Genomic DNA, 25,298 nt, shown 5'->3' with positions numbered 1-25,298 from the left:
GTGTGTGAGCACACACGTGTGCGTATCTGTGCCTGCACCTCCGCTGAGGTGCGTGCATGCCCTGAAGCATGGAGATGTGTGTGTATATATATAAATATAAATATCTATAAATATATATATGTATATATATATATACACACGTGCGCACTCGCGTACGTGCCGGGCTGGCCCCCCTCCCTTCCCCCCCCCCCAACCCCCGCGTTATTTCTTCTTGGGGAAGAAGCTGAAGCGCTTCTCCTTGTCCCGCCGGGGCTCGGGGGGGGCATGGGGTGGGGGCAGGCTGCGCGCCTTGGCTGGCAGGCTCTGGCAGGAGGCGATGGCCGTGTGCAGCCCCTGCAGCCACGTCTGCATCTCCTCCTGGAGGGGCACGGGGCCGTTGGCACCCCCACGGCCCCACGGCTTGAGCCGGGAGCACCACGACACCCGGTGTCCCCCCGGGCACCACCAGCCACCGCCGTGTCCCGCTTGGGTACCCCTGCTCACCCCCATGGCCACCTTGTGTCCCACTGGGCATCTCTGCTCATCCCAATGTCCCCCTGGGCACCACTGGCTAACCTTGATTCCTTTGGGCGCCTGTAGCCACCCCAGTGTCCCACGGCCTACCTGTGCCACCATGCCCCACATCCCTCTGAGCACCCCTGGCCACCCCAATGCCCTCTGGCTACCACTGGCCAACCCAATATCCCCCTGGATATTACTAACCATCTTTTGGCCCCTTAAGCACCATTGGCAACCCGTGTCCCATGGCTGCCCTTATGTCCCCTTGGGCCTTACAGGTCACTTCCACGTACCCCTAGGCACCTTTGGCCACCCTCATGTCCCCTTAGGCACTGTTGCTCATGGCAAAGTCCCTCTGGCCACCCTCCAGCCCCCTGTGCACCACTGTGGAGATCCTTCTGCTTGCTTGGGCACCTCTGGCCACTTCAATGTCCTCTACCCACCACTCGCCCTGCTTTGTCCCCTTGGACACCTCCGGCTGCCCCCCACGTCCCCTAGGCACCACTGGCCCCTCTTTGTCCCCTTGGCCACCCCAACATCCTGTTAGCCACCCCACGTCCCCAGGGCACCCCTCACCTCGTCCTTGCCATGGAAGAGCCACTCGCTGCCGTTGCTGAGCCTGGGGGCAGAGCACAGCTGGTGGTGAGAGACCTGCCACCCTGTGGCACGCCGTGCCAATGCCATGCCATGCCACAACCATGCCAGTTGTGGCATGTACAGTTCCATAACCACGTTGTACTGTCCCATAACCACGCTGTATATTGCCGTAACCATGCAGTGCCATGCCATAACCACACTGTATCACGCCGAAACCACGCAGTGCCATGCCGTAACCGTGCTGTATCATGCCATAACCGCGTCGTACCATGCCGTAACCTTGCCGTGCCCTACCTGAGCGCAAAGACGTGCTTCTTCTTCTTGTAGCCAGCAGCCACCTGGCAGCGTGCGTTGCGCAGCCCCAGGGGCTCCTCACCCTGGCAGGGCACCCCCAGCGCCCGGCTCTTGGCATCCTTGAAGAAGGCAAGCTCCTCGCCCCGCAGCACGCAGTACCGCGTGCTCCACGACCTGTGGGCAGCTCCATCACAACTGGGCCACCTCCACGGCCATGGGCGGCCACTGCCCTGTGCCTACCTGTTGGACGCACGCTTGGTGGCCGCCTCCAGGTCGTGCTTGCGGCCCAGGTAGCCCTCCAGCTGAACGTGGGCAGGCTGGGCGGGCAACGTGGCCACCTCCTCCCGCGGTGCTATGGGCTCCTCCTCGGGCACCGTCAGCTGTTGCGAAGCAACAGCCACGTCACTGCCCGTCCCCATCGGCGTCACCTCCCAGAAAGCCACCTCCCACGGGGCCCTCCCCACTGGGGACACGTGGAACACAAGTACCAGTGTTGGGGATGGCCACCTCATGCCTGGTGACACGTGGGAGCTGGCAGCCCTTGGGAGACACCACGGCACGGGACCCCTGAATATGGTGCCAGCGCTTGGGGACAGTGGCACGCGGTGGATGGAATGCTCGGGGTGAGGCTTTGGGAAGAGGCATGGCTGGATCCGGAGCATGGCAATGCCATGGTCGTCATATCCTTCACATGGCGATGGTCTCAGCCCTTTGCTGGAGATGGCAGCAGTGAGCCATGTGGAGTGCCTGTGGTGTGTCCCAGCAAAGGGGACAGGAGAAAGGAGGCTGTCCCCATGTAACTGTGTCCCCAAGGAGGCAGGCAGAGAAAGATCATGTCCCCAAGCTTGCAGGAAGCAATCTCGTCCCAAAACGGGCAGACTCTCTTCCCAAGGAGCCAGAAGTTGCCCCCAAGCAGCAGAAGTCCCCCAGTGGGAACGTGGGGATCCCTGTCCCCAGGAAAGTGATCTTGTCCCCAAGGAGCCAGAAGATGTCCCCAGGCGGGCAGGAGAGGCAGAAGGGGTTATTGTCCCCAAGCAGGCAAAGCAACCAGAAAGCAAGTCCTGTCCCCAAGCAGGCAGCAAGGAGCAGAGAGAGTGGCAGCGAAGACAAGGTGGCAGCACACGGGGTGACAATGCCAGAGGGTGGCAGTGCCCTGTGGGGTGCTGATGCCTTTTGGAGTGATGATGTCCCACAGGGTGATGTCCCCATCGAGCGATGATGCCCTTTGGGGTGATGATGTTCCATAAGGTGATGGCGTCTTGCAGGGTGATGTCCCCACGGGGTGATGAAGCCCCTGGGGATGATGATGTTCCATAGGGTGATGTCTTCCAGGGTGACGTCCCCATGGGGTTACAGTGTTCCATAGGATGACATCCCCATGGAGCGACGATGGGGCACAGGGTGATGACATCTTGCAGGGTGACATCCCCAGAGGTTGGCGATGCCTCCAGGGGTTGATGATGCCCCACAGGGTGACATCCTCATGAGGTGACCACGCTCCAAGGACACAAGGGAGGGAGCTGACGCAGGCACATCCAACCAGCAGCACCATCACCACGTGCCCTTGTCCCCAAGAAGCCAGCTGTCCCTTCCATGCCAGGACAGAGCCAGCTTGGACAGCTGGGTGCCACACGGTGGTGGCCACACGGTGTCCCTGTGACTTGTGGGTTTCTCCCAGGAGATCTGCCTGCTCCAGGGTGTTTGGCTCTGTCTCTGCCCTGTGCACCCGTGGGTGTCAGCATCTGCCAACCACCCCGAGCCCCACCCTGGGCTCCAAGCCACGGGGATGCACTGTGGCAAAGGTGCTGCCCTTGCGCCTGCCCAATGATTTGGGGTCATTCAAAATTTATTCAATTCAATGCAAACAACAGCCAAAAGGGCTGGGGGTGTGGGTTGTGTCTGTTCCTGCTGCAGGATGGGAGGGAGAGAGTAAAGGACATGGGGATATCTGCAGGGAGGCGTCGAGGGGCAGCAGTTGGTGTGGTGGGGCCATAGGGTCCCTGGTGCTGGGGAAGGAGAAAGCTAAAAGGCAGAACTGACCGGCTCAGGTCCATCGACAGCAGGCGGAGAGGCTTCCTGAGGGACCACCCCCTTCCTCTTCTTCTCCTCCTCCTCCTCAGACCTGCAGCATGGAGATGGTGCTCAGCATCCCGAAGGATGGAGGTGGGAATAGAGGGAACCCCCAAAATCAGTGCAGCAGTGGGTTTGGGAGTCAGGGGCACGAATCCGGGGCTTTTGCATTTTCCTCCAAGAGATACAAGCCCCAGCAAGGAGCAAGGCTGTGGGTCAGCTGCTTTGCTTGCATCGAAAGGTGTATTGCTAAAAATCCCCCATCCCTCTGCTTTCAGGGAAGGTGCTGCCATTTGGGGACATGAGGACGACACCCCTTACCCTGCCTCCAGCTCTGCATCCAGATCCAGGTGATGCTCGGGAGCAGTGTCGTGTACCACGTCCTCCCCCCGCAGCGTCTGCCCGCCCATGAGCTCCAGCTGCCAGGGAAGGGGACACGGAAATCAGCGGGAAGCCAGCCCATGTCCCCTTGCCACCCAGAGGGCCACCACCTCACCGTCGTCAGCTTCCTCAGGGCAGCGATGCGCTCCTCCCACGTGGCTGTGGACTTCTCGAAGGCTTCGTGCCGCTTGAGCAGCTTCTCCACCGCGTCCACCGTCTGCCCGTAGTCGCTGCTGGCCAGGTAGGGCTCCTGAGCTATCAGCCATGACTCGGCCACCGAGGCATCCCGGGAGAACTGGCACACCTCCAGCACTGCGGGAAAGGGGTGGTGCTCAGCACCCCAGCAGGGGGACCCCAAAAATCCCACGGCCCACCCGAACGCCATCGCCACACTCACGCAGCCGCAGCCGTTCCCAGTGCTGCTGCCACATCTCCCTCATCGCCTTCCACTTGTCCTTCAGCTCCATCAGCTTGGCCTCGATCTGCAAGGGGTGGCCGTCGTGAGGAGGTCCGTTCCCACTGTCTCCCCACCCCCAAGGGGCTGTCCCCACCTCAGGTGACTCCCGGTGTTTGCACTGCAGCAGCTTCTTGCCTAGTTCAATGCAGTTAGCAAAGCTCTCGGCGCGGGCGTCTATCTCGGCGCGGATGCCTTGGTGGTACTTCATGAGCAGCTCCACTGAGGAAACGTCCCTGGGAGAAGAGATTGGGGACGGAGTTGTTGATGATATGGAGGTGTTGGGGGGATGGAGGTGTAGGGGAACAGAGATTATGTGGGTCAAAGATGTGAGGGGATGGAGAAGAGGAGCAGAGATGTTGGGGATGGAGACATAGGAGGTTGGAGTTGGTTGGCTGAAGACAGTGGGGATGGAGATGGTGGGGGACGGAGATGTCGAGAGATGGAGATGAGGGGTAGAGATGCTTGGGGCTGGAGATGCTGTGGATGGAGACGTCAGAGGACAGATATGTAGGGGGAATAGATTTGGGGGACGGAGACAAAGGGTGGAGATGTCGAAAATGGCGGTGCTGAGAGTTGGAGGTGTTGGGGCGATGGAGATGTCGAAGCTGTGCCACACTGGTGAGCAGGGAAGTGGGACGGCCACCCATCTGCTCCTACCTGGGTTTCTCCTGGGTCTGGATCTGCCGTGTGATGCTCTCCATCCAGGAGAGCAGGTCACGTGCCATACTGAAGAAGCGGAACTTGTTGGCTGTGTCCACCATCTGCGCCCGGCGTCCGCTGCACGCCTTCAGCAGCGCCTGCAGTGCCTGTGCCACCTCCTGCTCCTGCTGCTGGATGCTGACTGCTTTCTCCCCGGCATAGGCAGTTTGCAGGCGTGCCGCCACCTCTTGAAACTGCTGCACCTGCTTCGCCAGCAGGAGGAGGTTGCACTTGAAGGCGCTGTGCATGCGGTGGAAAGCTTTCAACGAACCCGAGTCACTGCCCAGGTCCTGGGGCAGCTCCTGGTGGCGGGCAGCAATGAGGGCCAGCAGCTCGGAGCCATCATAGAAGTACTTGTGCAGATCGTAGGAGGCGGCCAGCAATTGCACACGTGTGTCAATCAGCTCCAGGAGGTCAGCCCAGCTCTCGTTCAGTCCGTCCTTCCACTCAGCCATGGTGGCGGCCTCGGCGTGCCCCGCATCGATGAGGTTCTCGATGGTCAGGTTGACTTGGTCCACGCGTTCCTGCCCTACGCTGCCTGTTTCCCGTGCAAACTCCCGAAACCTCTCCCTCAGCAGCTGAGGTGGGGAAGAAAAGATGAGTTCACCACCCAAAAATGCCCCACTGTTATCATCTCCATCACCATCATCACCATTGTTCCTGTCTCCAATACTACCATCACCACCATCCCCACCACCTCCATCTCCACCACCTCCTCCAGTCTCCAGCTCCTTGTCCAACTCCATCCCCACCACCATCTCTATATCTCCAGCTCCAACTCCATGTTCAACTCCATCTCCATCACCGTCTCCACTACCACCACTATCTTCATCACCATCTCCTCCACCACAACCACCATCACTATCTCCACCCCCATCACCACCACCACCAAGCGCATGCCAGTGGGCTCACCGTGACGTGGTCCAGGTCCTGCCCCAGCTCCTGGGAGGAGGCTGCCACGTCACGCTCAGCAATCCACTGCTCCAGGTCCTCCACCTCACGCTTCAGCTGGAAGAGGCAGCGCATGTTCTCCAGGCGCCGCCGGCGCTCCTCGGCCGCCTCCTTCAGCCCCGCGTAATACTTGTCCACCTGGCCCTGCAGCCGGATGATCTGCTCCCTGCGTGGCCCCAGGCACACAGACATCTCAGATTGCACCCGAACCCGCCGGTCTTGCCACGTCTCGGGGCTTTTTTGAGGCGGACCCCCCATAGATGGGCTCCCCACATCCCTCCACCACCGCCATTCAGGGCAGTGGATGTCACCAAAGTGCCATCTCACCCAGGCACTGCAGCCATGGGGCTGTTCCCAGGATGGGGACATGCATGGTTACACCTACCCCTCAGGGTGGCCAGCAGAGAGAAGCTGCTGAGCCCTCCCCGCCAGCTCCTTGATGGTTTGCCCATAGTCCTCGATGGAGCGCTGCTGCCTCACGAGTCTCTTCAGCATCACCAAACCACTTTCCTCGTCCTGCAGCAGGGAGGGCACCACGAAAAGGCAACATATGGCATCGCCACGAGATGGGGACCGAGGTTCAACCCCGGTGCCCACCCTGTGGGGTTGTCCCGCCTCCCTCCAGCGCAGCAGGGAGCAATGGTGAGCTCAGCGTGGCATGGCGTGGTATGCCACGGATGGCACAGAATAGTGTATAATGGCATAGAATGAGATGTAATGGCATGGAATGACACATAACAGCATGTGATATGGTAGTGTGTATTGGGATGGGATGGCACAACATGGCATGTGTTAGTGTGTAAAGGCACATAACAGCACGGGGAAGGATAGTGTACAATTGCATGGTATAGGATGCCATGGCATGGCACGAGATGGCATATCATGGCACTGGATGCCACAACATGGCAAAGCATGGCATGGGATGACTTTTGATGGCACAAGATGACCTGAAATAACATGGTGATGGTGTGGCGTGGGATGATGTGCAATGGCACGGCATAGTGTGCCACATAATGGCAGTGCATGGGACAGCATGGATAGCACGCAGTAGCACAGCATGATATTCCGTAAGACGGCGAGTAATGAATGGCACAGCATGGCATGGCATGACAGTAGAGTCATCTCATGGTATGGGATAGTGTGTGTAATGGCATGGTGTGGGATGGTATGGCATGGTGTGGACGGTATGGCATGGCATGGAATGGCATGTATTGACATGGGATGGAAGGATGGCACACAATGATACATGCCATGAGATGTTGTGTCCTGGCATACCATAGAATGATATGGCATGGGATGGGGCATAACAACACAGGATGACACACAGGACATGGCATGGCACAGAGACCCCAAGAGACACGTGCAAACAACGCAGAGTCACCCTCACCTTCGGCTTCTCCTCATCTCCCATGAAGAGCTCCTGCTCGCTGACCCACGCCTCGGCCTCGCCAGCATCCAGGTAGTACTGCTGGGCCTCGCTGGCCTCATGCAGCCTCCGCTGCCGTGCGGCCGCTTCTTCCCTCAGCGCCTCCCATTGTGCCCGCAGCTCCCGTGCCCTCTCCGCCAGCTCCGGGCAGGGTCCCTCGGCAGCTGCCTCACCGCGCTCCAGCACCTCGGTCAGGCGTGGGGCATGGCCCTGCAGCTCCTTCTGTAGGGTCTGCAGTGGGATGGGAGGCTTAGGAGCGGTACCCCTGGGTAGGGTAGTGGCTGCCATGGTGGCATAGACTCACCTCATTCCTCTTGGCCAGGCGCTGCACGCTCTGGAGGTCAGTGCCGTGCTCTGTAGACCTGGCCCACGGCATCCTCTCCTGCACCCATAACTGAGGACGAAAGCACCTGCTCAGCACGCTGCATCCCTAGCCCTGCAGCCCCAGCCCCGCAGCCCCCGCCGCCACCGTGGTGCTCACCATCTCGTCCTCCAGATCCCTCCCCAGCTGGTACATCGCCTTGGAGGTTTCCAGCTCCTTCCTCCTCTTCCCCAGTGGTTCCAGCAGGTCAAGGAATCGCTGCTGGAGCCTCTCCTCCTGCCCGTCGGGCTCTGGTGCGACCCCAGCAAGCGGTGCTGCCAGCTCCGCCAGCTCCTCCTGTCGCGCCGCCACCTGCTCCTCCAGCCGCTGGGAGGGGAATGCCATCAGGTCCCATGTCTGAGGTCATTCCTCATGCCAGAACACCCCATCCCCATGCCACGCACCGTCAGCTTCTTGAGCTGTAGGTTGGCCCCGGTGAGGTCCTTGGCGCGCTCCATGGTGCGCAGCTCGCCCTCTGCCTGCTCCAGCCACCGGTCCAGGTCACTGTAGCTCTGGGCGTACAGCTCAGTGCGGTTGGCCTCAAAGAGCTGCTGGCCCTTCTCCTTGGCGGCATCGTGCAGCCCATTCCACAGCGCCTGCAGCTCGTCCAGCCGCCGGCCCACCACTGCACCGTACTGCGGTTTGCAGCTCGCCAGCTCCATGCCCTCCTATGGGCACAGTGGTGACCTCAGTGAGCACCACATCCCCAAGCCGTGCACGTGGCCATCTCACCTCACCGGGACTCACCGCTTTGATCTTCTCCAGCCACGCCTCGTTGGCCGCCAGCTCTGCCATAAAGGCCTGGTGCTTCTGCCACTTGCCATGCAGACCACGTGCATCCCCGTAGGATGCATCCTGCGCTGTCAGCATCTTCTCATCCACCCACGCAGCGAGCTACAGCCAGGGTGAGTGTGTCACAGCTTGGCCATGGGCACCCCGCTGTGCCACCAACCGCGCCGCTCACTCACCTCCCGGCAGCTCTGCAGGAAGCTCTGCAGCTTGTGGTTGTCCTGCAGCAAGCCCGCCGCCTCCTGCGCCTTGGCCACATTCGCCTGGTGCCTGGCATGGGGACACGAGAACAGACATCACCTCACTGCCACACCACGGCGCTGCCCATTGGCCCCTTGCCCCCTCACCGCTCCTGCAGGGCCTGGTTCTTCTCGCTGATCTTCTCAGAGAAGATGTTGCCCTCTGCCACGAGCTTGGAGCCAGTGGTCACCACGCTAGGGACTTTCTCACTGCTGCTCTCCATGGCGGCATGGAAGTCCTCGAAGCGGCGCAGAGCAGCCGTGGAACCCTCCAGCGTTGGGGGTAGCTCCAGGTGGGCCAGTGTGTACTCCTAGGGGGCACAGGGGGCTCAGCATCCTATCGGGGTGCCATCAACCCTCCCCTCTCAGGGGGACAGGCACTGTGCCCACTGGGGCACTCCACTGCACGGACCCAACTCCAAGAGCACGGACCCAATCTCAAGAGCATAGTACAACCACACCTTGGATGTTTTCCACCACATGGACCCAACCCCAAATGCACAGCACAACCGTGCCCTGGGTGCTCTCTGCTGCATGGATCCAACCCCAGGAGCATGAACCCAGCCACAAGAGTCTATGACACAACTGTGCCCTGGGTGCTCTCCACCATATGGACTCAACACCAAAACCATGGACCCGACCACAAGTGCATGGCATGACTGTGCCTTGGGTGCTCTCCACTGCATGGATCCAACCCCAAGAGCATGGCACAACCGTGCCCTGGGTGCTCTACCATTGCACAGACTCAACCTTCAGTGCATGGCACGACCATGCCCTGGGTGCTCTCTACCACATGCCCCCACGTCCCTCACCCACCTGGTTGGTGAGGAGAATCTCAGCCTGCTTGGCGTCGCGCAGGAACTCCTGGAAGCCCAAACACTGGGCAAGGAAGCGCTGCCGGGCATCCCACATCTTGTGCAGGGCTCCCCAGCCCGCCTCCACACCCCGCAGCCGCTCCCGCAGCTGCTCGTACTCGGGGTCCTCCTGGCTGCTTGTCAACCTCTCACCCGCCTCCAGCAGCGCTGCGAAGGCGGCCGCATGCCCCTCAGCATCCTCATGGGCGGCCGCGTGCTTCCGCAGCAGCTCTTCTGCCTCACCCACGGAAGCCGGCACCTCGTCGGTGGCCGCCACGGCTTTCTGTGCCCCGAAGAGCCACGCTTGGAAGTCATCCAGGTCCTGCAGGAAGCTCTGCAGCTGCCCCACTTCTCCCAGTGCAGCCGCTCGGTCCCTCAGGGCGCCTTGCAGCCCGTCCATGGCGTCCTGTGCCCCCGCCAGCCGCCCTGCCATGTCCTCGGCCAACTCGGGGCGCTCCTGGGCCAGGAGGGCAGCTTGCGGACGCAGGGCTTCCAGGCGGCTCTCAGCAGCCGCCAGCTCACGTTCGATGCCGTACAGCTTGCGCTGGGTGGCCAGGACGCCAGCCAGGTCACGGCCGAGCTCCCGCGTGGACTCCACCACCCGCGTCTTGCTCAGTAGCCAGGCGCGCGTCTCCTCACACTCCAGTTGGAAGTTGAGCAGGTTGAGCGCCGAGCCCACCGCCGCACGCCACTGGGACACCAGCTCCCGAAAACGGTCCCACCTGCATGGCCAAGGGGGGTCAAGGTGGGGGGCATGGTGGGGTGAGGTGCCCTTGCTGCTCCGGGACCTACCGCTCATTGAGCTGCTGCTGGCACTGCCGGACCTGTGGGCTGCGCGGGTGGCCGCTCTCCAGGAGACCGTCAGCTGAGCGGTTGACAGCGTTGATTTGGGGAGCCACGTCAGCCATCTTCTGCTCCAGCCCATCCAGCCTGCGGGAAGTCAGGCTGAGAACGGGCTGCATCTCGTGACACTGGGCTGAGAACTGGCCAGAGCTCACTGCATGGGGCTGAGAACTGGCTGGAGACTGTGATGCTGTGCTGAGGACTGGTCAAAGCTTGTGACAACAGGGTATGAATTGACCAAATCTCACGGCACCAGGCTGAGAATGGGATAGACCTCGTGACATTAGGCTAAGAATTATCCAGACATTAGGCTAAGAACTATCTAGAATGCATGGAATCAGGCTGAGAATTGGCCAGATCTCATGGCACCGGGCTGAGAGTGGGCTAGATCTTGCGGCATTGTTATGACAACTTGCCACATCTATTAACACTGGCCTAAGAACTGGCCAGAACTCGTGGCAGTAGGCTGAGAACCATCCAGAGCTCATAGAACTGGGCTGAGAAGTGGCTGTATTTCATGACGTTGGGCCGAGTACCAGCAAGAACTCATGGCACCAGGCTGAGAACTGGCCAGAGCTCATGACACGAGGCTGAGAAGGGTCCCCAGCTCACGACAGCAGGTGGCAGCACATCCCTACCTGTGCTTCACCACGTCCAGGTCCTCCAGCGTGTTGGGCACCTCCAGCTTCTCCAGCCATCGCTCTTTGGCGCTCATCCAGAGCTGGCACGCTTCGCTCTCTCCGAAAACAGTGTAGAGGTCGAGGGCATCCCGCAACCGCCGGCCACGCACCTCGGCCAGCGTGCTCACCTCGTGGTGCAGCTCCCGCAGCGCCGCCAGCCGGCTCTGTGCCTCGGGGCCAGCCCGCAGCTCTGGTGGGAAGCCCTCTGCTTGGAGGCCCAAGCGCTCCAGGAGCTGCTGGGCAGCCGCCAGCTCATCCAGCAGCTCCTGGTGCTCCCGCAGCAGGGCCCGTGTGTGGACTTCGTCATGACCCAGCTCCTCGCTGGCCGCTCGCTGCCGAGCCTCCGCCAGAACCTCTGCCAGCTCTTCAGCTTCCGCCTGGAACTGGAAGAAGCCCTCGGCCTCCCGCAGCCCACGGCGGCGGAAGGCCACCAGCTCCTGCAGCTGGTCCCACAGTACCCGCACGGCGGCTGCCCGGTCCCGCAGCCGCCCGGCCTCACGCCCTGCCGCCGCCAGCTGCTCAGCCATCACTAGTGCCTGTTCCAGCCGGGCTCCCCGTGCCTCCAGCTCTGCCTCCAGTGCAGTGTGACGGCGTCGCAGCAGCAGCACACCCGCCAGGTCTTTCCCGTAGTCCAGTGCTGAGTAGATCTGTTCCTGTTCCTTGATCCAGCTCTCTGTCTCGTCCAGCTCCCGCAAACACTGCCACACTGCCCGGGACTGCTCCAGCAGGGCTTTGCGCCTTGCCACCAGCACCTGCAGCTCCCGCCGGCACATCTCCAGGTGGTTCACGCGGTCTCGGATCACTCTGGGGTCGCAGGGGCGGTAGCCTGGCCAGGGAGCAGCAGGGGCATGCGTCAGTGGGGCTCCCAGGGTGTGCTGCGGTTTCCCGGTTCACTCAGCCCTGGAGACACTTATGCACGCACCTCTGGAGCAACTCTACCTTTGGAGGACCCAACTACTGGAACACCCAACCACTGAAGAACCTTGGAGCACCCAAACACTGGAGTACCCCCTCTTGGAGAACCCAACCCTTTGACTGCTCAACCATTGGAGTGCCCAACCCATCAGTAGAGACACTTCGAGCACTCATCCCTGGAGCAACCCTACCTTTGGAGGACCCAATCATTGGAGCACCCACCCTTGGAGAATCCAACACTGGTGCAGCCAACCCTTGGAGTGCCCAGCCACTGGAGACACTTGGAGCAACCACCCCCAGAGCAACCCTGCTTTTGGAACACCCAACCCCGCAGCACCCCGCCTTGGAAAATCCAACACTTAGAGTACCCAACCGCTGGAGACCCTTGGAGCACCCAACCACTGGAGCACCCAATCCTTGGAAACCCTTAGGGAACCCAATCCTGATGCACCCAACCCACAGAGTGCCCAACCCTTGGAGCACCCCCAACACCCCTTAGAGCACACCTACCCTCAGCGTCGGCAAATCGGAGGGCAGCAGCGCTGACGGCCCGCACCTTCTCTGCCTGCAGGGCCATGTCACCCTCCAGCAGCCGGTGGGTCTCCAGCAGCTCCTCTACTTCAAGGAGGTGCTTCCCAGATTCGGATGAGGCCAGTTGCACCTGTGAGAAACTTGGAGGTCACCTGCAGGCTACGAGCAGGTGGTGAGCACTCCAGCACCAGCATTAACTGTGTGATGCATGCACCCAAGGATGGATGCATCTCCTGCATCCATCACTTCCTGGCATAACACGGGGCTGGTAGCTGCATGCTCCAAGCACCACATCTTTCTCCAGCACCCAAACACCCTGTAACCACCTCTGACTGCCCAGGAAGCCCCACCGATCCCCTGTGCGGTGGGACCAAGGCACCACGCTGACTCCAAACCTCTTGCACCCATCCACCTGCAGCTCACCTTGACCTCATCCATCCAGTTGATGCTGTGCAGCATCTCCTGGAAGAGGTGCTGCAGGGTGAGGTTCATCTCAAGGCGCTGGCGCCGGTTGTGCAGCAGCTCCTGGAGCTGCTCCCAGAGCCGCAGGATGTTGTCCTTGCGCGCCTTGATGCGTTTGATGTCGTGGTAGCCCTCCCTCTCCAGCTCCTTCGCCACTGCGTCAATGGCCTGCACCCGCTCCTTGTAGGCAGCCGTGTCCGTCTCGATGGCCTCGTGTTTCTTCTTGGCCGCCTCCACGGCTGTCAGGTCGTGGCCAAAGTTCTCCTGCTGGGAGCAAAGCCAGCAGTGAGGCAACGTTGGGGTGCCCCAGCGCCCGCAGCGGTGCCCGCCGGCCCCACCTGTGCCACCAGGCGTTGGTTCTCACTCAGCCAGGTCTCCCGCATGGCTGCTTTGCGGTCAAAGCGCCGCGCCAGCTGCTCCAGCTTCTCCTGCCGGATGAGCTCATTGCGCAGAGCCAACTCCCGCTCATGCTCTGCTTTCTCCAGCTGCTCCCATGCCTGGGAAAAGGCAGAGTTGGGTGGTGGGACACACGTTCTGTGTCCCACTGACCATGCCTTGCTCTGCTGGTGAGCCCCAGTGCGCTTCAAGGGTGGGGGAAATATCAATGGGGAAACCCAATCTGCCCCTAGATGGACCCACACTGGGCCAAAATGAACCTAATCCAACCGAAGATGGACCCAGTTCACCTAAGGATGAAGCCCGAATGCTCCAATACCTGAACTGCCCCAAGATGGATCCAACCTGCCCTAAGACAGACCCGACCCAACCCAACCCAAGATGTACCAAACACGGCTTAGGATGAAGCCCTAATGCCCCAAGAGCTGAACTGCCTCAAGGTAGACCCAACTCATGATGGACTCAGCCTGCCCCAGGATGAAACCCAAATGCCCTACATTTTTAACTGCTCCAAGATGAACCCAACCTGCCACAAGATGGGCCCAGACTGCTTCAAGATGAAGCCCAAATTCTCCAGGACCTGGACAACTCCAATATGGATCCAAACTACCCCAAGGTGGACCCAAAATGCCCCAGGACCTGAACTGCTCCAGGATGGACCCAACTTGACCCAGGAGCACAAACACCCAGGGTGGACACAACCTGCGCCAAGGTGGACCTCACCTGGCCCAAGAGCCTAAATGCCACAGGATGGACTGAAAGTGCCCTAGGATGGACCCAATATGCTCCAAGACCAAGTCCAAATGCCCCAACACCTGAACTGCTCCAACACGGACCCAATCTGCCCCAAGATCTGAAATGCTCTCAGATGGACCCAAACTGCCTCAAGTCCACAAATGCCCAGGATGGACCCAACCTACCCCAAGGTGGACCCAACCTGACTCAAGGGCCTAAATTACCCCACGGCAGACCCAAAATAACCCAGGATGGACCCAATACACCGTGCGACTCCATACCCGGTTGATATCACAGACCAGACGCCCCTCTTGTGGTGTGTAGACGCGCTGGTTGTTGGCTCGCATCCGCGACTGGATGGTGAAGAGCAGCACCTCCAGGTTGCCCTTCTCCTGAAACCTGACCAGGCGAGAGTTCAGCCTGTGGCACCCATAGGTGCTCTCCATGGGTGGGAGGTCTGGGGAGAAATGCTTACTTGGGGGGCTTCTCCACTGTGCGGTAGGTGCTGAAGGCTTGCAGCTGGTGCTGCACACCTGCCAGCGAGTTGGCGAAGCTGCGGCTGTTGAGGGAGATGATGGTCTGCTCGATCCAGGTGAGCAGGTTGGAGGCCAGCCCCCCGTAGCCCTCAATCATCCTCTTGGTCTCCTTGGCATGCTCAATGACCTGTGGCGCGGCCAGTGGTGAGCATGGGGCACTCACCGGTGCCGTGCAATGCCATCCCAACTCATCATCCTTACCTTGCCCAGCCGCCTGCCCTTCACCTCCAGTTTCTTCATCTCGGAGAAGTAGTGGTAGAAAGCCACCACGTAGGTGATGATGGACTTCTCATCGGGGTTCTCTGTGAACACATCTGTGCAGTGGCAGAGAGGTGTCAGCCCTAACCAGCACCATGGGGTGCCATCATCTCATGGCGTTGATGGGTCCCCACATTCACATCCCACCCAGAGCCACCTCCAGGGTTGTTCCGCCTCTATCTCTCTATGGGTATGTCCCGAGGGGGGAAAATGAGGCGGGGGGCTCACCTTCGGGGTCGAGGAGCGGGGTGATGCCCAGGTGCCGCTCGGCCATGCTGAATGCATGCTCCAGGTTGTGCCGGGCATTGGACTTGGTCAGAGTTTTGAAGTCAAACAGCTCAGGCCTGGGGACAGAGGGCACAGGGACACATTGACACAGCTGCCACTGCTGCCACCGTACCTATGCCAACGGCTGTGACACTTACCTGTGCTTGTGGATGAGGGCGTTGAAGGCCAGTCCATCCTTCCAGCTGGAGGTGAAGTTGGTGACATTCACGTGGGGGTAGCTACGACGAGGACAATAGGGTGTCACCACCACCCTCTGTGCATCCCTGGGCCCCAAGGCCACTCACTCCACCACCTACCCTGCCGTCTTCATCTGGCACCAGAGCAGCAGTGCATCCCTGGGGGAGCGCGTCGCCGGGCCCTCCTTCATCTCCTTGATGACATCTTGCACCTGCAGGACAGATCGACAATCCAAGATGGTGGAGAACGGCTCCTGCTGGGGCACCAAGCCTGTGGGTGCCACCTGCCCTCGGTACCTGGAAGCGGAGAATGATGGTCCAGATGAGGCCGAGGATGAGGCGGTGGTTGCCGTCCACGATGTCGTGGGAGCCCATGTTCTCCAGGTGCACCTGCTTCTCCTTCAGGAACTGCAGTGCCTTGTCCACGTTCTCCAGGCAGTGGATGCGCATCCGGCCCTTGGTGGGCTTGGGCTGGGGCACGACAGCACTCAGTGCCCTGCCCTCACTGCCTGGCATCCCTGCCCAGGGACACCCCACTGCCGTGCCCAACAGTCGTGGCACAGCACCAGCAGTGGCTTGGCATAGCATGGAATGGCATAGGAAGACAGCACAACAGGGAATGAAACACTGTGGCATGGAATGACATGGCATGAGATGGCACCGCATAGGATGGGATAGCAAGGGATGGCATAGTGTGGTGTGGTACAGCACGGAGCAGCATGGCATGACATGGGATGGCATGGAAGAGCATGGCATTGTATGGCATAGCATGAGATATCATGGAAGGGCATGACATGGGATGGCACAGCATAGGCTGACACTGCATGGAAGGGCATGGAATGGCACAGAGTACAGGATGGCATGGAAAGGTAGAGCATAGGACAGCATGGCATGGCAGAGATTGGCATGGCATGGCACCAGATGGCACAGGATGGGATGGCATGGCATAGCGGGAGACAGCATAGCGTGGTATGGCATGGAATAGCACAGGGTAGAGGATGGCATGAGACGTTATAGCGTGGAACGGCATGAGATAGCACAGGAGTAAACAGATCAACGTGGTATGGAATGACATGGGACAGGACGGCATGGCACAGCAGGACATAGGATGGCATGAGATCGCACACACAGCATGGGATGTCATGGCATGTGATGGCATGGGGTGGAACAGCGTGGGATGGGATGGCATGGCATGGCACAGGTATGCGATGGCACAGCATGGCACAGCATGGACCTCAGGGTTCCTGTCTGGAGGGCACTCATACCAGCATCTCTTTGGACAGCACCTCCAGCAGCTTGATGAGCATCCGCCCATCCCGGAGGTCCAGGTAGAGGTCTGAGATGCGGCAGGTGACGCAAGCCAAGTGCAGGTTCACCCACTTGGTGAAGGTCTTCTTCTGCACCGCCTCCCGCTCATCTGCAACAGGAGCGGCCACGGTGACACCAGTGGCACGGCCACCCCCAACCCATAGCGTCGGGGACCCCAGCGACCCAAACCCACCCCCACACCTGCCAGCGCTTTGATGCGGGAGCGCTCAAAGAGCCGTGCTGAGCTGTTGTCGTTGTCCAACTCATCGTCGGAGGCATCCCAGTGGCTGTAGGACTGCTGCAGCTCCAGGTGGTCGTAGTCATTCTCAGAGGTCATGGTCCCGGTGTCCCACAGCCGTGTGGCCGGTGGCTGTGGGGAAAGGACCCTTTCTGGGCGATGCGGGCACGGGCACGACCACCCCGCTGTGCTCTAGGATTTGCAGCTAAGACCTGCCGCTTAATCGGCTCAACGGGGTTTAGCGTCGTGCCCAGGTGTTCGGGCACACCCCACGGCTGTCACCCCATATGGGTCCCACAGCAGCCGTGAGTGGCACCCGAGGGACTGGCACTGACCCACGCCTGCGCTGGAGGGGCTTTGGGCAGACAACAGGCGACAGCTGCTGGTTGGGGGGGGGGTGGGGGGGCGGAACGGGAGGGGACGTCCGCCCTCAGGGACATTTGAGCCGCAGATAGGACCGGCTGGTATCTAAAAATGCTGCCAGCAGCTGCCGGTCTCCCTGGGGCCCCCGAAGGGTGTGGGGAGTCAGGCTGGGGGCTGCTACTTCCAGCACCCAAAATCCTCACGCCCTCTTTGTGCTATGGGGTTTGCCCAGTGGGGACCCAGCGTCTGCGGGGATGCACGGGACACTGAGGTGTCCCCATGGGGTGACCCCTGGGGCTGTGAGGGTTTTGAGGGGGGAAAACACCCGTGCACACAGGGGGGGGTTTATCGGGGCCAGCTGGGCTGGGCACCGTGCTGCACCCTAATCTCAGTGGTGCACGTGTGTGCGGAGCTGGGGAGGGGTGTACATGCAGAGCGTGCAGGAGCAGAGACATGCCAGACAGCACCCCGAAAACACTCCAAGCGTTGGGGAATCCCAAACGTGGGAACCCTCCCGCACGTGCTGCCGAGCCGTGCCATGTCTCTGCGCCCGCAGTGCCAGTGGGCAGCCAGCATCCTCCTGCTCCTCCCCAGTGCTGGCAGGGCCCCCAGCGTGCTGCTAGCGCGCGTTGGCAACGTAGGGAGCGTCGACCCTTCAAATCTGCCTCTTCCACCACCAGGAAAACACAAAGCCCAGTGGGGCCGCGGTGTGGGGCATCCCACCTACCCCCCGCTGCCTCCCCCAGCTGCTGCTCGGTGCCGTGAATCAGCACTTCCCAGCCCGGGGCTGGCACTGAGCTGCCACCACGGTGCCCATACCGTGCCCGGTGACCCTGCTGCTCGGTGCCCTGAGCCCCTGTGCCACCCTGTGGGTATGCCGGACACGGGTATGGGAGAAGAGCAGCGTGTGGGATCCCCACACACCCCAAAAGAGTGAGTCCAGGGGGTGCCAACGCGCAGCGTCACCCCAACTCTCCATGCTCAAAGTGGGTTCAGAGCACCACCGCGGGCGGAGGGACGGCGCTGTGCCCACTGGTGGCACAGCATGGCACGGCACAGAATGGCATGGCACGGCACAGCTCCCCGGGGCCCCACGCTGCCTGTCCCTGTCCCGGTGTCCCTGCAGCCACCCGCTGGTGGCACACACACGTGCTGCCACGCTGCGTGCATTGCCAGCTATAAATAGGCCTGGCCTCAGCCCCGCTCTCCCCCTAGAGCGGGGGGCACCTACAACCCAACAGAGCTGTACGGGACCCCAAAACTCCACAGCAGCACCCCGCAACGGGGCTGTTCACCGAGGCACCAAACCCACCGGAGCAGTGGCGAGCACGGAGAAAACACCCCACTATGAGCAATCCTGAACACAAAAGATCGAGACACCCCGATCGGGGCACCCCCAAATCGCAGCACCCCGCACTGGAACACCCTCCATCGGGGTACCCCGCATCGGGACACCCCGCGTCGGGACACCCCGCGCCTGCATCCTCCCCCAAGGGCACCTGGTGGATCCCCACTCCCCTTCGGGTGTCCCCAGGGTGATCGGGGGCATCCATCCCCATAGCCCCTCGGTCGTCCCCTCGCCCCCCCGGTGCCGCACTCACCTGCGCGGGGCGGCGGCGGTTGCGGGAGGGAGAAGGGCGGCGGGTGCGGGCGCGGAGCGGGGCGGGGGGAGCGGAGCCGCCGGGCGCCGCGCTATAAATACCATTATCGGAGCGCGCAGGGACATTCCTGCCCGGGGCCCGGCGCTGCCCGCCCCGATAGCCCCGCTCCCCCCCAGGGCCGGGCGGAGGCGGGCGGGGACGCTGTGCCGCCCCGCAATGCAGCACAGCGGCCCCCCCCGGCCAGAGCCGCCGGTACCGGGAGAGCCGGGAGGGAGGAGCGGGGCGGGGAGAGAAGGGTTGGGGGGTGGTGGGGGGTGAGGAGCACTCCCGGTTAGTGATGGGTGACCCCAGTCGGTCCTAGGTGCCCCCCAGTTGGGGCTAGGTGAACCCCCAATAGCTTTGCGTGTCCCCCAGTTTGTGCTAGGTGCCCCCAGTTGGCTCTAATTACCCCCCCCCCCCCCCCCCCCGCCTTCCCCGATATTGCTGGGGAGTCCCAATTAATCCTACGATTCCCCCCCACTTCGTGCTGGGTGCCCCCCTCCCCTAAAGCACTGGCTACCCCCACACTTAGCGCTGGGTGCTCCTAAGTAGCGCTGGGTGCTCCTAATTAGCCCTAAGTGACCCCCCCACTTCGGGCTGGGTGACCCCCTGCCTCCCCCATTAGCCTTGGGTGCACCCTAATTAGTGCTAGGTGCCCCCACTTAGCCCTGGGTGCCGCGCATTTAGTACTGGGGGACTCCAATTAATCCTGGGTGACCCAGGTTGGCCTGAGGTTCCCCCAAGCCAGCGCCGGGTGCCCCTAATTAGTCCTGGGACCCCTCGCACTCAAAGCTGCGTGCCCCCCCCATCGCCTTGGATGCCCCCTAATTATGGGGGGGGGGGGGGGGGGGAGGGCAGTTGGTCCTAAGCGCCCCACCAGCTCACGCTGCCTGAACCCAACCAGTCCGAGGAACGCTCCCCCGCCGGCTTAGTGCCAGCTGCCCCCTAATTGGAGACGCCAATTAAAGCCTCAGGGTCCCCCTCACTGCCTCTAAGTAACCCCCCTACAACTCAGGCGGCCTCCGCTCAGCGAGGGGGGGGGCGTGGCCAACGCCAACCCCGCCCCCCTCACCGCAAGCCCCGCCCCCCTGCGCGGCGGAAGTCTCGCGTGAAGCGGCGGGATGTGCGGGGGCTGCGTGGGCACGGAGTACCCCGAGCGGGTGGGTAGGCCGCGGCCCGGCCGGGGGCACGGGGGAAAGCACGGAGAGCGCTGAGAGCCGGCGCCGAGTCTTGCGGTGTCTCCTCGCAGGGCACCACCTGCTTGGAGGGCGGCTCCTTCCTCCTCAACTTCGTGGGGTGCGCCCGATGCGGCCGCCGGGACTTCGTGCTGCTGGGCAACCGGGCCGCCGGCCTGCACGGCGATGATGAGATCATCACCTACGATCGTGAGCCGGGGCCGGGGTGCTTAGGCCTTCCTCAGTGGCAGCCAGCCCTTAAATGAGGCCTAAGGGGGGGGGTGGAGCCTGGCTTCCCATCACACAGTGAATTGCCTTCAGCTGTGCTCCCAGGACTGGCTGGGTCTTTGCTCCAGGTGCTCAATCAGTGGTTCAGGCCCTGACTCAGCCGTTCCCTTACAGGGGGTGTTATGGGATCTGGGCTTGGGGGGGGTGTATTGGGGGTCTGGTGCCTTAGGGTGGCGATAGTGAGGGTTTGCCTTGTGTGTGGGGAGGTAGTGGAGGGGGCCAAGGGGGTGTTGAGGGGGCTGGAGGTGTGGGAGGGGGATGTTTGGGCATCTGGGGCTCCGGGGGTACTGAAGGTCTGGTGCTTGAAGGAGGTAATTGGTGGGGTTTGGTGCTGTAGAGGGGCTCAGGGTGGCATTGGGAGTCTGGAGCCTTGGGGGTGATGTTGAGGGTTTGGTGCCTTAAGGGGGTAATTGCTCACTGAGGTGCTGGAGGGGTTGGTGCTTTGAGAGCTAGCCTGGGGATCAGGGGGCTCAGCACCCCAGGGTGGGGGCTCAGCCCCACATAGGGACTGAGGTGGGTTCAGGGGTGAAGCCCAGTCACCGCTGTGCCAGGGCTGGGCACATCCCTGTCCCTGAAGGCCCTTACCTGATCTACTCCACAGACTTGTGCAAGAACTGCCACCACCTGATTGCGCGCCACGAGTACACCTTCAGCGTGGTGGATGACTACCAGGTACATTCTCCGGGGCTCGGGGGGAGTTCTGCTGTGCCGCACAGTTTCTCCCCAGTTTTGGGGTGCCCTCAGCCTTGCTCTTGCCCACCTGGTACCCACCTGCCCTCGCAGCCACTGGAGGTGAGCAGCAGCTTGGGGCCACCTGCAGCACTGGCACTGGTCCCGGTATCACAGGCGCACAGCTCAGGAGCTCCACGGCACGCATGAAAGCGGCCGCTCCGTGCTCCCCATCCCTCTTCCCTGGCACATTGCCCGTTCAGCAGCAAAGCGCTGGAAAATAGGCTCTGGGCAGCCAGTGGGACGAAACGCAATCCGTTGCGATCCGATTGCCATCGGGGATCAGGTGTCGGCCCCAGCTCAGGTTTCCTTGGAGGTGGAGGGATGGGATCGCGTGGCCTGAGCCCCCTTCCCGCGCCGTGTTCTGCTCCAGGAGTACACCATGCTGTGCCTGCTGTGCGGCCGCGCCGAGGACTCGGTCAGCATCCTGCCTGACGACCCGCGCCAGATGACCCCGCTCTTCTGAAGTTGGTTTGTAACCCTTGGGGGGGGCTTCAGCCCTGACCTGAGTCCCCTCTGTGCTGAAGAAAGGAAGGGGGGGCCCAGCCCGTTGGCGCCCTGAAACGGTTCCATGCAGCACAGCCGCCAGAAGAGTGTGAGCAATAAAGGTGTATCAGCTCAGAGCTGCATGCTGGGGCACTGTGTGTTCATTCCCCTGTCCCCCACCCCCCAGACGGGAACAGGGGCTGGGGGTGATGTCATCCCCCGGTGCCCCACATCCCAGTGCTTTCTCTGCTCCCAACCTCCCCCTGACTCAAAGCGCTCCCCCTCCTAGGGCTGTCACCTCACCGTGCCTGCTGTGCCCCACTTGGGGGCACTCGTTCCTGTCATGGGCAGGGCAGGGTGGCACACCCTTACTGTGAAGCTGCAGAAATTGCTTCCACCCCCCCCCTCCCTCTCTCCCTCCCCGCCGTGGGGCTGCCCCCGTGCTTGGCACCGTTCCATCCCACGCGGCCACTTCCTGCATCCCGTGTGCTCGGTGTCTCAAAAACCAGGAAGGGGAGCGGGAGGGGGGGAGGGGACACAAACGGGGGCTCAGATGCTGCCTCCAGCTCATTTATTGCCGCCGGCCCCATCCCAGTGGCCCCAGCCCTCCACCCCATCAGGCCCCCTCCCCGTGGGGGTTTCAGAGGGGGCCATCACTCGGCAGAGGGCAGGGGCTGTCTGAGGGGGTACGGCCCTACTTGGCCAGCTTGAGGAGGCGCTGGATGTCAGGCTCTATCTGGGCGGTGGGCAGGCGAGGGCTGTAGCGGCGGAAAGGTTCCCCCTCGGGCCCCACCAGGAACTTCTCAAAGTTCCAGGAGATGTCGGAGCGCCGCACGGGGCTCCACACCAGGAAACGGGGTTCGGCCATCAGGTGATCTGCCTCGTCCACGGGGGCGGGCAGGTGGGCCTTCAGGTAGGCGAAGACGGGGTGGGTGTCCTTCCCGTTCACCTGGCACTTCTGGAACAGGGTGAAATTGGGCTCGAAGCCGCCCCCGGGCCGCACGTGTTTGAGGCAGTTGAGGATCTCCTCGTTGGTGCCGTTCTCCTGGCGAGGGTACAAGGGGCTGAGCCGTGATGCCCACCCACCCCCCATCCTGCATCCCCTTGTTCCCGTGGGTTTACCTGGTAGCCGAACTGGTTGCAGGGGAAGCCCAGCACCACCAGCCGCCGTGGGTAGCGCGCCTGCAGCTGGTTGAGCTGGGTGTAGTCCCGCACCGTGGTGCCTCAGAGCGACGCCACGTTCTCGATGAGGACCACACGCCCGCGGAAGACGTTGAAGTCCACCTTCTCCCCCTGCAAGGAGGTGGCACTCAGGTCGTAGAAGGACTTGGCGATGGGGACGCTCATGGCTGCGGGTGACGGCGTGCTCTGCCGCCCGCCCGCCTTAAAGGCTTGCCCTGCGCCCGCGTCACCGGGTCCGTTGCTGAGACTGGGTGGAAACCGGAGCCGGCTCACCCGCTGGCACCTGCCCAGGGACGGGGCAGGGCCACCGGCCTCAATTATTGATGTCGCTGCCGCAGGGTGGAGCTGGAAGCAGCCGGGGTGCTGGGTGGATGCAGGGCGCAGCTGCCCCCACGTTGTCCAATGGCAATCCCAGTGCCTGCTCATCCCTGGAAGGGACTGTCCTGACACACACACACACCCTGCTGCCCAGCGTTGCAGTGCCCGTAGCCATCCTAATAACCACACGTGCCAGTGGTCACCGTCGTTCTGTTGGCAACCCATCCCAGTGCTCGCTGCTGTCCTGGTGTCTCTCCACCCCATTGCCAGCCATCATCCTCATCCCCACCTATCTCAGCACTCGTCACCGTTCCGGTGCCCGTCAATCTCACGAAGCAGCAGCATCCTAATGCCCAACCATCCAGGTCTCCCCCCCCCACCCCACTCCACGTCCATCCCAGTGCCCATGACCACCGTAATGTGCACACATCCCAGTGCCCATCGCCATTCTACTGCCGTTCCACCCCAGTACCCACCATGATCCCAATGTCTACCTGTGCTAGTGCCCATCACCATCCTAGTGCCCACCCATCCCAGTAAGCCACTCAATGCCCAACCATCCTGACACCCACCACCAACCCACTGCCCACCCAACCTGATACCATCAGTGCCCACCACTACCCTGATGCCTACCACCATCCCATTGCCCATCCATCCCGGTGCCTACGATCATCCTAACGCCCACGCTTCCCAGTTCCCACCGCCATCCCGTTGCCCACCCATCCCAGTGCCCGCTGCTCGGAGGCCATGGCCCTGTTCCCGCTGTGTCTCCACAACCCTGTCTCCACCCTGGGAAAGGGGACACTGGCGGGTCCCCTCCATTATTCATCATTGCTCGGGTTGCCGCAGCGTCGGGGACGCCACGGTGGCACCGCCGGGTGACACCGCTCCCGGTGGGGGGGGTGGGCTCCAGTATCTCCTTTATTGTGGAAACAGTGTGCAAAACAGGGGTGCGGGGTGTGCAAACAGTGCCTGGGACCCCCCCAAACACCAAGGGGCCGCGGTGGGGTGGGGGGTAAGTCCCCATTCCTTGTCTCCCCCCACTGTGCCCCCTCTGTAGCAGGGCTGGGGGAGGCCAGGCTTCAACACCAGCAGTTCTTGGGGTTGTCGTGCCCCCCCGGGGTCTGCTGCTCATCCTCCTCCAGCTGGGCCAGCTCAGGGGGGGCCGTGGCAGTGCGCAGCCCCGCCAGCTCCTTGCGGTGCGCCTGCAGCACCAGCTCCGTCAGGCGGGTGAAGGACTGCGGGGAAACGGGGTCAGCCTTTGGGGCGGGGTGGGAGGCACCCCCCTTCGGCCCCACACACCTCCTTTATGTTCAGGTTGCTGCAGGCGCTGGTCTCGTAGAAGTCCATTCCGTACTCCCGGGCAAGCTGCGAGGGAAAGGGCTCGGCGGTGCCGAAGGGATTTTGGGGTGGGAGGGTCGACCCCCCTTCCCCTCCCCATTTCTCACCATTATCCCCCCCCCGGCCCTTCTGCTCCCAGCACTGGGACAGACGGACAGCCATGCATCGGGGTGGGAGGCACCGGGCATTTTAGGGGAGGATGAAGGTGGGGATGCATCTGGAGGGAGATCCTGGGTGATGCTGGAGGGAGCACAGGGGGATGCTTGGGGCGCAGGAGGCCCTTGGTGGGGGGACCTGGTGCTCTGGGGGGACCCTGGCCACGCAGGGGGTGCCGCCCCCCCAGCTCACCTGCAGCCCTTGCTCTTTGGCCACTTGCCTCTTGTGCTCCTCGTCCGCTTTGTTCCCGATGAGGATCTTCTGGACGCCGTCGGGTGCATACTGAGAAAAGCGTGTGTGTGGGGGGGGAGGGGGATGAGATCAGCACCTGTCACCTCACCTATAAATGAGGGAGACCCCCCCCTCCGAGCCCCCCCACCTCGTCCACGTCGCTGGCCCACTTGACGATGTGCTGGTAGGAGCGCTCGCTGCTGATGTCGTACACCAGGAAGATGCCCTGTGGGAGAGGCACCAGGGAGGGGGGGGAGGGGGGGGGCAGCACTTTGTCCCCCCTCACATCTCAGTGTCACCCCCTCGTGCCCCTATTACCTGTGCCCGCCGGTAGTACTGCTTGGTGATGGTCTGGTACCGCTCCTGCCCTGCCGTGTCCCTGGGGGCACGGAGGGAGTTGGGGGGGG

The 25,298-nt window shown here is 62.1% G+C and overlaps 4 protein-coding genes across 8 annotated transcripts in view; 1 reads left to right on the top strand and 3 right to left on the bottom strand.

The window, feature by feature from the left end:
• On the bottom strand, positions 187–19,150 carry SPTB (spectrin beta, erythrocytic). 5 transcript variants are annotated; one of them, XM_021402622.1, is made up of 35 exons: positions 18,947–19,150; positions 16,946–17,114; positions 16,702–16,853; positions 15,734–15,907; positions 15,557–15,648; positions 15,398–15,478; positions 15,201–15,316; positions 14,916–15,028; positions 14,654–14,841; positions 14,460–14,577; positions 13,386–13,544; positions 13,009–13,314; positions 12,565–12,715; positions 11,098–11,965; positions 10,409–10,546; positions 9,579–10,338; positions 8,871–9,073; positions 8,703–8,793; positions 8,482–8,628; positions 8,139–8,402; positions 7,855–8,061; positions 7,678–7,767; positions 7,335–7,604; positions 6,333–6,463; positions 5,909–6,113; positions 4,955–5,574; positions 4,392–4,530; positions 4,238–4,322; positions 3,956–4,152; positions 3,781–3,878; positions 3,430–3,511; positions 1,630–1,769; positions 1,390–1,563; positions 1,075–1,117; positions 187–357 (listed from the first exon to the last, which is right to left on the bottom strand). In XM_021402622.1, the coding sequence occupies exons 2-35, from the start codon at positions 17,079–17,081 to the stop codon at positions 202–204; spliced, it is 6,894 nt and encodes a 2,297-aa protein (XP_021258297.1). In that variant the 5' UTR covers positions 17,082–17,114; positions 18,947–19,150; the 3' UTR covers positions 187–201. The 5 variants fall into 5 exon arrangements, 4 of the variants coding, with proteins under 4 accessions (XP_021258297.1, XP_021258299.1, XP_021258298.1 ...); XM_021402624.1 differs by having other exon boundaries at positions 13,009–13,311; positions 18,947–19,148; XM_021402623.1 differs by lacking the exon at positions 18,947–19,150 and adding an exon at positions 17,195–17,336.
• LOC110401482 (protein farnesyltransferase subunit beta) overlaps positions 19,989–25,298 on the top strand; it is a 10,997-nt gene continuing 5,687 nt past the window's right edge. The window contains exons 1-3 of the mRNA XM_021402654.1: positions 19,989–20,145; positions 20,235–20,370; positions 21,050–21,120. Of these exons, the coding sequence (XP_021258329.1) occupies positions 20,107–20,145; positions 20,235–20,370; positions 21,050–21,120 (246 nt within the window). The 5' untranslated portion in view covers positions 19,989–20,106. The remainder of the gene's footprint in view (positions 20,146–20,234; positions 20,371–21,049; positions 21,121–25,298) is intronic.
• Positions 22,218–23,109, bottom strand: GPX2 (glutathione peroxidase 2). The gene is made up of 2 exons (XM_021402655.1): positions 22,786–23,109; positions 22,218–22,708 (listed from the first exon to the last, which is right to left on the bottom strand). Exons 1-2 carry the CDS (start codon positions 23,008–23,010, stop codon positions 22,358–22,360), a joined length of 576 nt encoding a protein of 191 aa, XP_021258330.1. The 5' UTR covers positions 23,011–23,109; the 3' UTR covers positions 22,218–22,357.
• RAB15 (RAB15, member RAS oncogene family) lies at positions 24,067–25,270 on the bottom strand (the record flags this gene model as incomplete). Its single annotated transcript, XM_021402666.1, is given in 5 exon segments — positions 24,067–24,401; positions 24,466–24,531; positions 24,853–24,942; positions 25,040–25,117; positions 25,210–25,270. Coding segments are annotated over 5 exon segments (451 nt in total), but the record flags the coding sequence as incomplete, so codon positions are not given.

This window comes from Numida meleagris, chromosome 6, assembly GCF_002078875.1.
Source record: "Numida meleagris isolate 19003 breed g44 Domestic line chromosome 6, NumMel1.0, whole genome shotgun sequence".
NCBI lineage: Eukaryota > Metazoa > Chordata > Aves > Galliformes > Numididae > Numida > Numida meleagris.
The sequence above is the reverse complement of the archived record's forward strand: the minus strand, read 5'-3'. Positions and strand labels throughout refer to the sequence as shown.

Excerpts from the sequence above, each read along its gene's own strand:
- SPTB (XM_021402622.1), bottom strand. The coding sequence starts at position 17,081 with ATGACCTCTGAGAATGACTACGACCACCTGGAGCTGCAGCAGTCCTAC. Across the intron at positions 16,854-16,945 it reads CCGCATCAAAGCGCTGGCAG|ATGAGCGGGAGGCGGTGCAG; the intron begins GTGTGGGGGTGG and ends CTCCTGTTGCAG. Across the intron at positions 6,114-6,332 it reads TCTGCTGGCCACCCTGAGGG|GGAGCAGATCATCCGGCTGC; the intron begins GTAGGTGTAACC and ends GGGGCCACGCAG.